The sequence below is a fragment of the Cololabis saira genome, chromosome 2 (genome assembly GCF_033807715.1).
Source record: "Cololabis saira isolate AMF1-May2022 chromosome 2, fColSai1.1, whole genome shotgun sequence".
Lineage (NCBI taxonomy): Eukaryota > Metazoa > Chordata > Actinopteri > Beloniformes > Belonidae > Cololabis > Cololabis saira.
This window is the reverse complement of record NC_084588.1, coordinates 35,102,153-35,116,676: the sequence shown is the minus strand read 5'-3', so window position 1 is coordinate 35,116,676 and position 14,524 is coordinate 35,102,153. Positions and strand designations below refer to the sequence as shown.

The following is a 14,524-nucleotide window of genomic DNA, read 5'->3' as shown; positions in this document are numbered from 1 at the left end:
GCTGGGCTGAAACAGCCATGTGAAATGTATTTACTTTTTATTGAATTTCATTTCGTTGGTAGAGTGGCACGAGTAGGGTTGCCAACTCCCTGTAAAATAAATAAGGGACACCTCATCAACCCGATTGCCTTCACCCTTCCTGGCGAGGTGATTTTTTTTAGCCCCTTTTTTTGTGAATGAAACTATTTTTTAACTATTTGACTCGAACCTGAATTGAAGTAGATTCTTATTTTTGAATGCCATGAACACATGGGGAAAAAAATATTATCCAGCAATTCACTTTAATACAAAATAACAAAATGAACTGAATAAAATAAGTTTCTTTCTTGAACAGAAACCTGTCCTGCTTAACTTAAAATTGTATTTTTTTTAAACATGTTTCTTTATTGGGTAATCCATGTAAATTATATTACACAATAAACATTTCTTTTAAAGGGTTCGACAGAATACCCTGTTTTATATTTTACCATACAAGCAAAAAAAAATAAAAATAAAAAAAAATATAAAAAAAAAATAAAAAAAAATAAAAAAAATAAGGACACAAAACATAACAAACACCCCAAAACACACACAATGCAAAATACGTAATTATAAACAGGTCCCAAAGTAAGTACCGATTACCAATCAAACTCTGACTGAAGACAATAATAGGAAAAATAAAGTAATAAACTAAAATACAGGACACGCAAAACAGCTGCAACAAAAAAATAAAAAATAAATAAAAATAAATAAAGAAAACTAAATAAGATAAATAAATAAAATAAATAAATAAACTGACATAAGAGGAACCCTAAAAAAATTAGACATGGTTAGCAATATCATACTTCCCTGTAATTAAGTAAAAATTGTATTTTTAATATAAAACAATAGAAAGAAAGCAGAACATCCATTCAGTAATAGTGCACATTTTTAGTGCAATAACAAAAGTGCAAACAGAAAGTCTGTAGAAAACATGTAAACATATTTGTGCCTCAAAGGCCATGACTAGGCTACAGTTAAGGCTGATTTATGGTTCCGCGTTACACCAACACAGAGCCTACGCCGTAGGCTGCGTCGATTTAACGCGGAACCATAATTCAGGCTTTAGTAAAACAAAATAACGAACTTAACATCTCAATGCCATTTTGATTGGCATTTTATATTAGGCTATATATATTTGACTCTCACGGTAATACGGGACAAAGTGCGTCCCTTTTCAGCTCAATACGGGACTCGTACTTTAGTTTATAAATACGGGACTATTCCGTTTTTCAAGGGACGGCTGGCAACGCTGGGCACCCGGCTCGTGCCCGCGCGTCACCTGCAGCGCCACGGTGGTACATGCCGCGGGGACGCGCGTCTTACGTCACCGTCGGATCTCGCTCTCCCGTTCCAGGGAAGCCGGAGGTCCCGTGTTGTTGGGGAACTACAAACTTTTTATCCACTTATCGGCGCTTTCCTAATGGATAAACTGTCGGCTTTCATTCTGAGTCACCGTGTTATGGTTTTCTCCAACAAATCATGAGCCGTACAAACGGTTATGACTGGGAAATTGTGACTTTAGCTGGACGTTTCCTTGTTCACCTTATCGGTGCTGGGCAGAAAATACCTGACTTTCATTTTCCTTTCTCCACAGGTAATGTTGAAGGAAGGGGTTTGAGGGGGGGGGGGGGATTTATACGTGAAAAGTGAGCTGTAAAAGTTATCCTTAATGCCAGTGAATGTCCGCAGGTGTGCACCATGTTGTTGTGCGTGTTTCTGGTCCTTCACCTGCTGGGAGCCGGACATTCGGCGTGTGTGAGGAGTCTGCGCCCTAATAATGACGGATCACAAGAACACGAAGGTGAGGATTTACCTGGATTTTTAGGGTTTTTTTTTTTTAGTTTTTTTTTTAGTTTATTGTTTTGCACAGTTTTAAAGGTATACAAGAAAATATCAGATATAAATACTCAGAGGTGGGTAGAGTAGCCAAAAATTGTACTCAAGTAAAAGTACTGTTACTTCAGAATAATATGACTCAAGTAGAAGTAAAAAGTAGTCATCCAAATAATTACTTGAGTAAAAGTAAAAAAGTACTAGGTGAAAAAACTACTCGACAAGTACTGAGTAACTGTTGAGTAATGTCTGATTCATTTTTTTAACACAACCAAAAACAGACAAAAGTACAAAATAATCATCTTCAGGCAAATTAAATCAATAAAATAATAAAATTAATTAAAATTAATAAAAAATAGCTTAAATTAAAATAATCTTAATGTAAATTCAAGTACTTTAATACATAATAAAATAAATAAAATAACAGAATAAAAAAATAAATTAAGCACAAGTAGTACAAAATTTCAAGCCTTTGTACTTTTCTTTTTTAACCAGGCAGAACTAGAACAAGCCCATGAACTCATAGAAACTCTGTGTGTGTTTTTGCATGTTTTGTCACATATACACAGACTCAAACACAAACATTTTTCCCAAAGAATCACCCAGTGATGTCATGAGATTGACCCGTACGTGAATAAAAGGGATAAAAGAAAAGTAACAGCTCAATGTAGCCTAATTTAGCGGAGTAAGAGGAACAGTTTCTTCTTCACAAATCTACTCAAGTAAAAGTAAAAAGTATAATCATTCAAAACTACTCCTAAAAGTACAAAATTTCCCAAAACGTACTCAAGTAAATGTAACGGAGTAAATGTAACTCGTTACTACACCCCTCTGTAAATACTATACGGTGCAGGAAGAGGCAAAAAACCCAATTATTTGGCTTATTTGAAGCCTCCACCGAAGTTATTAAAATTTCACATGTTATAAAGAACACACGATTAAAATACAAAAAGTATAACTACACAAAAGTGATGGCAAACTAATAATACTATATATAAATAATAAAGAATAAAGACAAAAAAATAAGTGTGTGTGAGTGTGCATGGGATATTGTTTTAACAACTTGTATTGACTCCTGAGCAAATAAGACTAATGGTAGAAATGATCATGTCACTATGAGTGAAACACAAAAAAACAAAAACATGGATACATGTACAACAATACATTGGGAAAACGGTTACAAAACAGCAGTCAAGTGGTTCTTCATGCATCTTTTATAACATTTCAAAGAGGAAGAGCTCTTCGCCAAGTGGGACAAATCATTCCACAATTTAGTGCCCCTAAATCTCATGGAAAATTGACCTCTGCAAGTGAGAAATTCAGGAGGATGAAGATCTGAGGATTGTCGAGTTGAATAAGAATGAACCTGTGAATATGATTTAAAGTAAGTCTTGAACTGTCCAGGAATATTCCCTTCACTTGAATTTATCTTATAAATAAAAACGCATATCTGAAAAATATTGATATCATAAATAGTAAGAATCTGGAGTTTGTGAAATAAAGGAGTAGATGAAGCGTGTGACTCTGATCGAGTTGCAATCCTAACAAAACGTTTCTGTAGGACCAGAATTTTGTGAAGAGTTGTAGGAGAAGTATTTGCCCAAACTATTATACAATATGAGAGATAAGGATAAATTAAACTATAATAAAGTGTAAGGAGACAACTCGTCGTGACAAGATGACTAACACGCCTTATAATGCCAATGGATTTATTGTTTTTTTTTTTTTGTAACCCAGTCAATTTGTTCTCTCCAACTCAAACTCTCATCAACAATAATACCCAGGAATCTTGTAGTTGACACCTGAGGCATATTAACAGACTCAATAGTAATTTTGCATGAATCCTTAGGGTATGATTTTTTTTTTTGCCACTAAAAATTATTAAATTAGATTTCTTTACATTCAAGGATAGTCAAGTATTGTCTTTCATTTCATTTCATTTTATGCATTTGCTCGATGAATGGCTTTCATTCCTAGTAATCCCATCGACACACACATACAGGGTCTGTTTGTTTTTGTTGACAGTGTTTGTAGATGAAGGAAAGGCAAATTTGTTCCTGGGTCGACACCTGCTGTTCAACCGGTTCGACTTTGAGATGTTCGTCCCGGGTAACCTGGAGAGGGAGTGCTACGAAGAAATCTGCAGTTACGAGGAAGCAAGGGAGGTCTTTGAAAACGTCCCAGATACAGTTGAGTTCATTGACATTTTGTCATTTAAAAAAAAAAACAGAAAATACATTCTCACCACTACTCAGTATACTGATGATCCTTTCCATCTGTTTCTTTAGAATACATTTTGGAAGAAATACACAGAAGGTAAGGTGCATAATGCTTATTGTTAAAGGTGAAAATAAATTATGATCAAATGTGGAAGTTAAAAAAAAATGTTTAACTTCCACAGTAGTTTTTAGTTTTTTAGTAGATTTCATTTTTAACAAATGAAAACTACTAAAATAAATGCATATATTTTTGTAGGTCTCGTATGAGCTAAAAGTGGGCTGCAAAATGGGTCCCACCGGGTTTTCTCCGCAGGATCCTCCATAGTGACCTTTTGTTTGTAGTCTGAGTGGGATCTCCATGGATTTTAGGTGGGATTCAACTGGTTAATTTGTTCATGTGGGGTCTATGTTACTGAAAACATATGGTACCCACACAATGTGGCTCTTCCTTAGCCCATGCTCATTTCGTACACTCGTGTCCCTCATGGACCCCATATATTTAGCTGACATTCAGTTTCCCATTTCGAGCCCAAGTAGCCCACTTTTAATCCAGATGGGGCCAACGTGAACGTGCCGGGTAGGTGAGAAGTATGAGCATGATTTTAGAGAAAGTAACCTAGGTGGTCTTTGATTTCAGGACTGCTACTTTCTCATGTTTTGTTGTTGTTTTTTGTATAATAGCTACAACTCTGTGTGGTTAAGTACTTTTATTAATTAATTTTATTTATTATTTCATTGTCCCTAAATACCATTTACCGTAACTCTTGGAGTACTGTGCTAATGGGACTAACCGTTGCATGTGTAATATTACTAGACAATGTCTGGTAAAGTTACATAACTTGTGCAGTTCTAAAGCAAAGTGCCATCAAAGCATAGTTGGTGGTACATCACAAGATTATTGTATGTATTTTGACCACAATATGTGTAAAGCAGGACCATAGTATGTAGGATATAGTACCTTAAGATGTATACTGCAGTAACAGTGCTTATACAATTCTGCAGTTAATGTCTCAAAGTACCTAATAATAATAATAATAATAATAATAATAATAATTAATAAACTTGATTTATATAGCACCTTTCTTAACAAAGTTACAAAGTGCTTCCCAAGAACAATAAAATACATCAAGATAAAAATACAGTGCATAGTGGATAAGAACATAAGACAGCAATAACCAAGTCTAAAATGAATAACAATATTCACACCACAATAAAAGCTTTTCTAAAAACGAATGTTTTTAGTAAAGATTTCAAAGCAGTGGGGGATTTAGCTGACCTGATCTCAGCAGGTAAAGAGTTCCAAAGTTTGGGGGCCCGGACTGCAAAAGCTTGATCACCTTTGGTCACAAGTCGGGCCCTGATAATGATCAGAGGGCCTCTACTTGCTGATCTGAGAGAGCACCCTAGCAGGTAGGGGGTTAAAAGTTCTTTAAAATAACTGGGGGCTTGGTTATTTAGGGTCTTAAAAGTCAGAAATACAATTTTAAAATCGATGCGATATTGAACAGGAATCCAGTGAAGGGACTCTGTTAGTCACAGGGATTTCCTAAAGGAGCAAAAAGTCAATGTCATGCCACATAAGGTTTTGGTACAGTGTGATTTTCTGTGAAAGCATTGCCATCATGTGGTGGATCAGTCATGTAAAGCTCCATCGTGTGTCAGCACAAGCTGGTTTCACTGTCTTCGTCAGAGATGACTGGTAAAGGACCAAACTACACTGCGGTTCTGCTCAGAGCACATGAAAAAGATGACGCATTCTGTGTTAAGGATCTTTACTGCACGGCTTGTACACCGAGATTTGTTGCAGTCAGGGAACAGGCTAGACACTGTCCAGTTAATTTTTGTGGTTTGTGATGATCCACAGAAAAGAACAAGCGCCACTCTGGAGTCGATGTGATATCTGTTTTGGTGGGAGTGATTTCTGGATCAGTGGGCCTTGTTATCATTGGCGTCTTGATCTGGTATTCTTGTCGATGCCGGTCAAAAGACAACTTCAGCCGTGGAAGGTGAGTGAGTGGGACGAGCTTATCCCTGCACACTGGGACTTCAGGGCAGATCTCTGGAAGACCACAAAGACTAGTAGAGCTCAGCTGAAATGGAGAAAAATGAATGTAGATACGTTGAACCTGAACATAAATGCATTTTTTGGGGGGGGGGGGTTGTTGTTTTTACCTGTTCAGAGCTCCTGCCAACATGTATTTTTATCATCAGTTATTTGAACATTAATACAAATGTTTATTAGGCTCAAATTTTTATACAACAATAAAGATAAAACAGAATGACAGACGTTTCTTGATGATCAGGTTTTGAGACGCGCACACCTTTTTAGCTTTAAACTCAGACCTGTTTGACTACAGTGAAGGATCGATTTAAATACAAAATAATGTTGTTTGCAGATGTAAGTAAACAAAATCTGTAATTAAAATGTTATATTACACCAAAAGGACACAGGTAGATGTTAGGAAGCATCTAACCTTCCCTGCAGCTTCTAAAACATTTGAGTTTCTATCTATCTTGATAAATCCCTGTGATCTTCTGTCAGAATCATTTCTCTAACAGCGCCACACATGGTCAGTATGTAAGGAAGCAATTCTGCACCATAATTCAAATTAAAAATGGATTAGCAAAAATTCTTTTTTATTTTCAGAATAAAATGGCAGAAGTGCCTTGTAAATATTAAAAGATTTAATAATATAGCAAAGTCACTTGGGATTGCCCACACAATTTGATTTATGTTACTTTTTGCAGGCATGAAAATGAAGAAGCAATTTCATATTCTCTTTCATGTTAATTATGTCACGGAATGAGAAGTAGTAAAGAAGAACATTAAAATGCTGTTTGGAAGAATCATTTATTTTATTTGAGTCAAAAATGCAGCTTTATTTTGGAAATGAAAAAGCATTTATGCTTATACATTTTCATTTTCAAATTTGGCATTTCAAATTGAAATTTGTAACTGTTCTGCAAAATATTTTTTTCAAAATCAAATCTTTAATGTCTTTCCTTTATCACTTTAATTAAGTCACAGAGTGAGCAATGATGAAGAAGAAAAATGATAATGCAGTTTGGATAAGTTATTATTAATTTGATTTATTTGTTAAAAAATGCAGCTTTATTCTGAAAATAAAAGCATTTTTGCTAATCCATTTTAATTTGACTTATGGTGCAGAGTTGCTTCCATAAGTATGCTGTACCACGGGGAGAAAAACGAAAAGAGGTCTCCAGTCACTGGACACATTAACTTTACAAGCGTATATATTTGCTTGTGTGTGTGTGTGTGTCGCAGAACAGTATTGACAAAGACAGACTTCTATACCAAGTGGAATATCACTTGTCCAGAAATACCGGGTACTTAGAAATTGACAGTGTTTCCTTTATACACGTTTAGATTAGAAAAATGATCACGGTGTGATTTTAAGTGCAGACTTTCAGGTTTATTTTTAACGATATTTCTCAAAAATATGGCATTTACTATTAAGCAATTGCATCAATTTTAAGGGACAATTCCCTCATTACTTAAAGACAAATGAAGCAAATGCAAGATCTGGAGTTATCAATGCAAGTACGGGAGGCCATCATTGGGCTGGAGAAACCGTAAACCGTAAAAACCTTAGATACGGCCAACCCAACAGGTTGGTATGTTCTTCAAAATAAAGAGAGTGCTGGTGAATCAACAATATCAAAAGGCCCTGAAGGCCACAGAAGACGACTAGAGTTGATGATCACAGAATCCTGTCCGCCCATATTCCGCTAAGTTTGTCTGTTTGGAAGAGCATGTCCACGAGTGTGGGCTTGCTTTTCAGAAATATCAAGATGAGTTCTTGTGTTTAAAGGGCTTCACTCTCTGTTCACATTCAGCCAAATGCTACAAAAGTGGATTTGATGCAAACCTCCGAATGCAGATGGATTATGATATTAAACGTACTGGTAAAGAAACTCAGGACTTTTTTTCTTCTGATAGGCAGTGGTATTAAATAATCTTTAATGGCCAAGTAAGTCCTGTGATCTGAACAAAATAGAGCAGCTTTTCAGTAACTGAAGGCAGAAAACCCCCAAAAAGTGTTAAAAACGATGGATATATTTACTATCATGTCACTCTGTCCAGAACCTCTTAAAATGGATGTAATTCCTTCATGGCAAATACAATAGTTCTATTGAAACCTCTTAAAGCTGAAAGTCTACATATTTATAACTGTTTTTTTTTTTTCAAATCTATTTTTTATAATTGCAAAGATCATAAAACTTGGTATTTGTCCAAATACTTCTGGATGTCACTTAATATAATGTCATAAATGTCTGGTTGTACATCTATACAGCAGTCAAATTCCAGGCTTTTCTATGGATAAACTACAAGCATTATGATGAACATCATACATCAGGGTCCAGAAATATGAAACCTTGCTTAAGTCTGCGCATAAAACATTCGGTTACACTTGACGGTAGAAGTCTGCTCATCCGTTGTTTGTACCGAAGGAGTGTCCCGTGGAGCAGGATAAGTGGGTTAGCAAGGTTTGCTAAATCTAAAGCCAGGATCTCCAGTGACACAACAATGGCCTTCTTTTAGCTTGCCAAATCACCGTGGCATCTTTAGATTAAATTGTCTATAAAATCTCTCCCTGATTTAATTTTGTGATCACATCTCAGATCAAGCCACGCAGAGATGCCAATTAAATTTGATCAGGCAGATGTAATGAATGTTGAATACATGCCAGAATGTCAAGTGACTGACAGAAATTCAGCAATTCAACCATCATCTTAAAGGTTAATCACTGCATTTAAACACTGAATTTATTTTCTGAATTTGGTCATTTAACTGAATCTACCTGAACCAGAAATCAACTCTTTTGACCAGTTTGCTCAATTAACTACTCATGATGTAACTTCTCCAGACTTGCTGTATATATGTTATATATATATATATATATATATATATATATATATACCACCAAAGATGCTTTGCAGTTACGGTTAGACGAGCTATGGGTCCTGTTTTCCGAGAACTGGAATGTTCATACATTTTTTCTACACAAACTGGAAAATACATTAGCAGGGTTTTATGTGCACTCCCCTATACATCAGACCCCTACTGGTGAAGGCAGCAGCGACCAGACATACACCCCGTTTCACATCTATTTAAAAAAACATCTGCATAAATGTTGCAATAAAATAGACAATAAGATCAGCACATACAAAACATTCCCAATTTTATCTTTGTGGTGTGGTTACCAGAAAAAAATGGATTCTCACAAGGAATCCAGTAATGTAAATAAAACCTAAAACATTTCTTTATAGAAATTCATGTAATTAGTTTGTATCTGTCTTGCATAGTGAGTCAGGTCCCAGTATGTGTTTTTGTTTGTTTGTTTGGGGGCCAGTTAAGAAAAAAAAAACAAATGATCTGGAATATTTGAGATATTTTCACATTTCTTGTATGGATAAAAAATATACGTTTAAACATTTGCTTTAAATTACCTACTAGGCCTCATTGTGCTCCACAAGTGGATAGCTTTTTTTTTTTTTTTTTAAATAAATAAATAAATAGCTGAGTACAATAGATGATTGGAGTTAATATCACAACATAATGTAGCATCTTTCAGTTATTCAGTTCTGAAATCTTTCCAAATGTATGTACGTGTTAAAGAAGTTATTTAAATAATCACATTTAAGAATCTGGGACGATTTAGTATTTTAATGTGGAAATGCAGAAATAAGTAAAGGTACGTTTCTCCGTTTCTGTAAGTTGAGATCACGTTGCTAAATCTCTGCAGCAGTAATATTGGTATGTTGATGCTTCTTTTCACATCATTTGCTGTTTACGAACCAAGTGAAGAAATCCCACATGTATTTCCTTGTTTGCGTCGTACATCAACGGAAAATGTGATCCAAATATACAGTAATAAGCCCAGAAGGGAATTATGTGACCTTAACACTACAACTCCTCTGACAGTTCTAGTCGGACGCGCCCCAGGAGGAGTAACGCCCCTTTAATAATGCGAAGGTTGGAGGAGGTCTCTCTGCAGCCTGAGCATCTTCCACCAGCCCCAGTCCCTGAAGAGGAACTGGACCCCCCGGGTCTACCGTCATATGAACAGGCAGTCTCAAGAGTTGGCCAGCATGATGCCCCACCTCCCCCATATCCTGGGTAACTTGCATATGTATTCTTATTTTTAATTACTTGGTTAGTGATTTTTCATAATATACGTCATGCAGAGATAATGTACACATAACTTGATGATATAGGCTTTCTGTTTTTCCTTCTGGTTGTAGCTCAAGACCTGGGAGTATCCAACGATAACATCTTCAGGACAAATAAATGTCCATGACTGTCAACATTAAATGGACAATTTGCAGCCAGTGAATGTAATTTATACCATTTCAAGGTTCAAAATGGTTTCTTTTCTTTATTGCCCTGACTAAGCTCTTTTTTCTACTTGCATAAGATTCAAAAGTTATACATTATATTTTTTCTGAATATTGATCTTCTATTTCACAAGAAGGTTGCATAATTTATGGATGAACTATGTTCAAACTTTCTGCGTTGTATGAAAAAAATGCTATGTGCATAAGTATTCATAGACCGTTTCTAAATAATCTGCAACATACTTACCGCCATCAGACTGTTGTCATTATTACTGACATTGAGATTCCGCACTGATCTCCATGTCTGTGAGGCCAGAGCGCTTCTTTGCCATCACTCTTTAGTTCCCGTCGGAGAGTCTGGATAGTATTAGGATCTGGCCCGTTTGTTGACAGCTTTGGCTGCATGTGATAGACTGTCCTGTTAGAAGACGTATGCTCTGGATTATCATGTTGGAAAGTCCAGCGCCACAAGTATGTTTTTTTTGTTTTGTTTTGTTTTGGGGTTTTTTTTAAAGCAGGTTACCTAATGTTTTCCTCCAGAATCTTAATGTACCCTTTTTATATTTCCCTAATGTCTCTCAATGATTTTCCTTTTGTTTTTTTTTTTCAAATGATAGGAACCCAAAACAAAGACCAAATTCTCACTTAATGCTAAATGGAAAATGGTATCAGAGCTTTGTAATGGCCAAGACCTGCATCCCACTGAAGATGCACAAAGGAGACTAAAAACCAGAGGGATGGCAATGAAGCCTTTTGAACTTAACAACCTGGTGATTGTTGCCAAAGACAATTGCAGGTCCAACTGAGTAAAGTCACGTTTTTGGACTTGGCGTTTTTCATTAAAATAAAACACAAATTTGAACTTATAATTGACATCTCAAACATAACATGGCATTATCACCATTTCTCACTTGCTTAATTTCCCACGAGAAGGAAACTTAATGGTCTAAACCAAACTTTTAATCATCGTTGACCAAACTGTATTAAGCTTTTTTTCCCTCTGCTGAAGTATATTTTACCATTTTAAGAATGCCATCTTAAATATTTTTTCTCATTGTTAATGTGCCACTATCTGTCTCTATTGTTTCTGCAAACCCCTCCTGGTTCAGCTTTCCAGTATGTTTGTCCAAGTTTGCTGCTTTTTGTCTAAATGAAAATGAAGAAACCCTAATGTGTTTGAAGACGGGCTTTCAGAAACTGTCATACTTGTGACCCCATGCCAGAGCAATTGCTTTAGACATGGTATGTCAAGTAAGATTGAAGGATTGTTGAGGATTACATTTCATGCAGCAGTCGATTCTAGTTATGACGGAGACACCCAGACAGGTTGTCATACAGCTAAACTGCATTCCTTTCTTGACAGTAAATACTGCTGGAAGGGAAATGCCACAAGTGTCCCTGGATTTACGGCTGGCTTTGCATATTTCACTGTATTTTCATGTTGACAAGGTTTAGTTTTTATTTTTTTTGTTATAATGTATAGATTTTCTTGCTGCTTTGTGATGAAGAAGCACTATATGCATGTTTTGAACTACTTGGAGTGCTCTTCTCACATGAAGTTATGTTCCCTTCAGCGTCTACACTGTGATAAGCCATTAAATGGATGGAGGCACAAGCTCTGCTGAACCAAAGGCTGTAGTTTAAGTGAGAATCTCATTGTCATTATGGAAATGTAGAAATAAATAAGTTATTGTGTCTGTAAATTATCAAACTGAGTTGTGTCGTGTAACCAAGAATTATGTTTTTAAAAGGAGCTTATGAGACTGATTTTATTCAGGGGTTGGTGTTTTGGGAGCTGATCTTAAGCTGTAATTTTTTGTGACAAACTACATAGCCTTAAATAAAAAAATATTTTGATTATTCTTGTCTTCTTTTTTTTGTTTGTGCAATTTGTGCTGAATTGTGAGTGTAGCCACGTCCTAGTCGAAGTGGACTTCATATATTATTAGTTCTACTCTTTTTTTTTTTTTTTTTTTTTTCCCCCATATTCCCCTCAGCTGCAAATTTATATACTACAGGTCACCAATTAACAATCTGTAGCTTTTTAAGCTATTATCATTTTTGGTTGAACTGCAGTTAATGAACGTTGTGGATTTAATCACTGAAGCTGAATGTATCTGTTTTTGCTAAAATGCTTCAAGTGTAGGAGGTTATGACTGAATATATTCAGATGATCAGATTAATGTCCCAGTGTAGACTGTGATTAATGGATGGTTATGTTATTGAGCCTATTTTGTAAACTATATCTCACTCTGCCATTTTCTGACCTCTCACCACTCTGGTTTATTTACTGACAGATGAACAGTATTTTTGGATCCTCGTGGACTTTGTCTTCATAAAAATAACATAGTGTGTTCGGCACTAAACTGCAGAGCCAGCACTGATCCTAGCAAACAGCACAATGTCTGTTGATTCTACACTGATGACACTATTTGCCGTTTTACACAAATACTGTCAGAAGATGCTAACATGTCCAGTAGCATAAATGAAGGGAGGGTATCGACAAATATTATTACTAATAAATTGAAGATTTTTTCTTATGTTTTGTAGAAATAAATTATTGTTAATTCGTGTATCTGAGCTTTTTTTTTTTAATTAGGGTTGGGGATTGTGTATTAACGATGTTCTTGTTCAGTGCATAGCCTCTTGCCAGGCTGGCGTAATAAGATACACATTTTCTCATTCAGAAGTTCAAATAACCCCAGTACCACTCATGTTTCATGTTAAAAATAATTTAAAAAGTTGGACTCAAAATCGGGACATTGCTATGCCATTGCAAGGACATTGATATGTTTATCACGGGATGGGTCGGGTCTAGCACAATAAAGGCAATTGCGGATGTAATAAATGACAATAATAACTCAGTTTCTGAGATTACATTTACAAGATTTAAAAAAATAGATTTTTAAACTCACAAATTATAATTTTTTTTTAAACTGCAAAATAGTTTGTTTAGTATTCTGAAGTTAAAAAGTCTCAACGCCCTGGACAGCTCAGTGGGTTAAGCGGGGGCCATTTAGGGAGGCTGTAGCCATCGTGCAAGTGGTGCCTGTCGCTCTTCTCTGTCTCTTCCCCCCTCTCTCTGTTTCATGTCTACTTACTATCCCAATAAAGACCACTAGTGCCAAAAAAATATATATATATATATTTTTTTTCTAAATGTCAGCCTTGTTACTTGACAACCTTTCAACTGTCAGGATCGTCTACAGAACCAGGTCTTAATATGCACACAATTATGAAGCATTAAAATGAAATGTGGTTGTATCAATTAAAGTGGTGTCTCATCAAGGTGCTCATGCTGATTTATAAGTCATAATACTGTGATCTTGAGCCAAAATCAAGACTATTTTCTAGTTGCTAAATGCAGCAACCATAATTTTATCAGGATGTGGCCAGGTATCATATTTCAATAATACACCACTGGTCCATTTCCACTGAGTGGTCCGGTCTGGTTTGGTATTTTGTGTTTCCATTATAAAACATTCCCATTAAACCGAACCACACCGTACCATTTTTTGGCCCCTGTTTTTAGGTCCATATACAAATCTCATGTTACAGTAAGGGCAGAGCTACTGGTGTCAGACAATACAATTCGTTGATTGGTGGACAGAAAACATCACTACCCCACGATGAAAGCAAGTGCGAAACTAGCTCAAGAATTTAAAAACACTCTTCGCAACCCGCAATCTTCTCTCAAACAAGGTGGCATTGATTGTACATCCAAAGTACCAAAAGCCAAGCTTAACAAAAACAAGCTACTGGATGAACTACATTGCTGATGTCGGTAGCCTCACTATGGTAGCTTCATGTTTGTTGTCATTGCACTACTATGAAGCCACGCGAGGCATTTGATCTTGGCATGTGCCGTAGCGGTCCGACTTGCAGTGGAAACGACTACCTGAATTGACTGGACTATTCTAAACGATACTGAACAGTACCGAACCGCTCAGTAGAGACGAGCCATCTGTGCTGTGATCTGCCAGAAGACCTTTACAGCAGAATAGCATTTGACATATTGACTCAACAGCAAAATCAAAAATACTGTCGAGTTTAGCCTAGGCTGACCATATTTTGATTTTCAAAAAAGAGGA

General features: G+C 36.0%; 1 protein-coding gene across 1 annotated transcript; it reads left to right on the top strand.

Annotated features, from left to right (window-relative positions):
* Nucleotides 1-1,607: 1,607 nt before the first annotated feature.
* On the top strand, nucleotides 1,608-10,477 carry prrg4 (proline rich Gla (G-carboxyglutamic acid) 4 (transmembrane)). The gene is made up of 7 exons (XM_061710857.1): nucleotides 1,608-1,615; nucleotides 1,711-1,822; nucleotides 3,880-4,043; nucleotides 4,143-4,170; nucleotides 5,938-6,079; nucleotides 10,021-10,215; nucleotides 10,341-10,477. The coding sequence occupies exons 2-7, from the start codon at nucleotides 1,720-1,722 to the stop codon at nucleotides 10,366-10,368; spliced, it is 660 nt and encodes a 219-aa protein (XP_061566841.1). The 5' UTR covers nucleotides 1,608-1,615; nucleotides 1,711-1,719; the 3' UTR covers nucleotides 10,369-10,477.
* The last annotated feature ends 4,047 nt before the right edge of the window (nucleotides 10,478-14,524 follow it).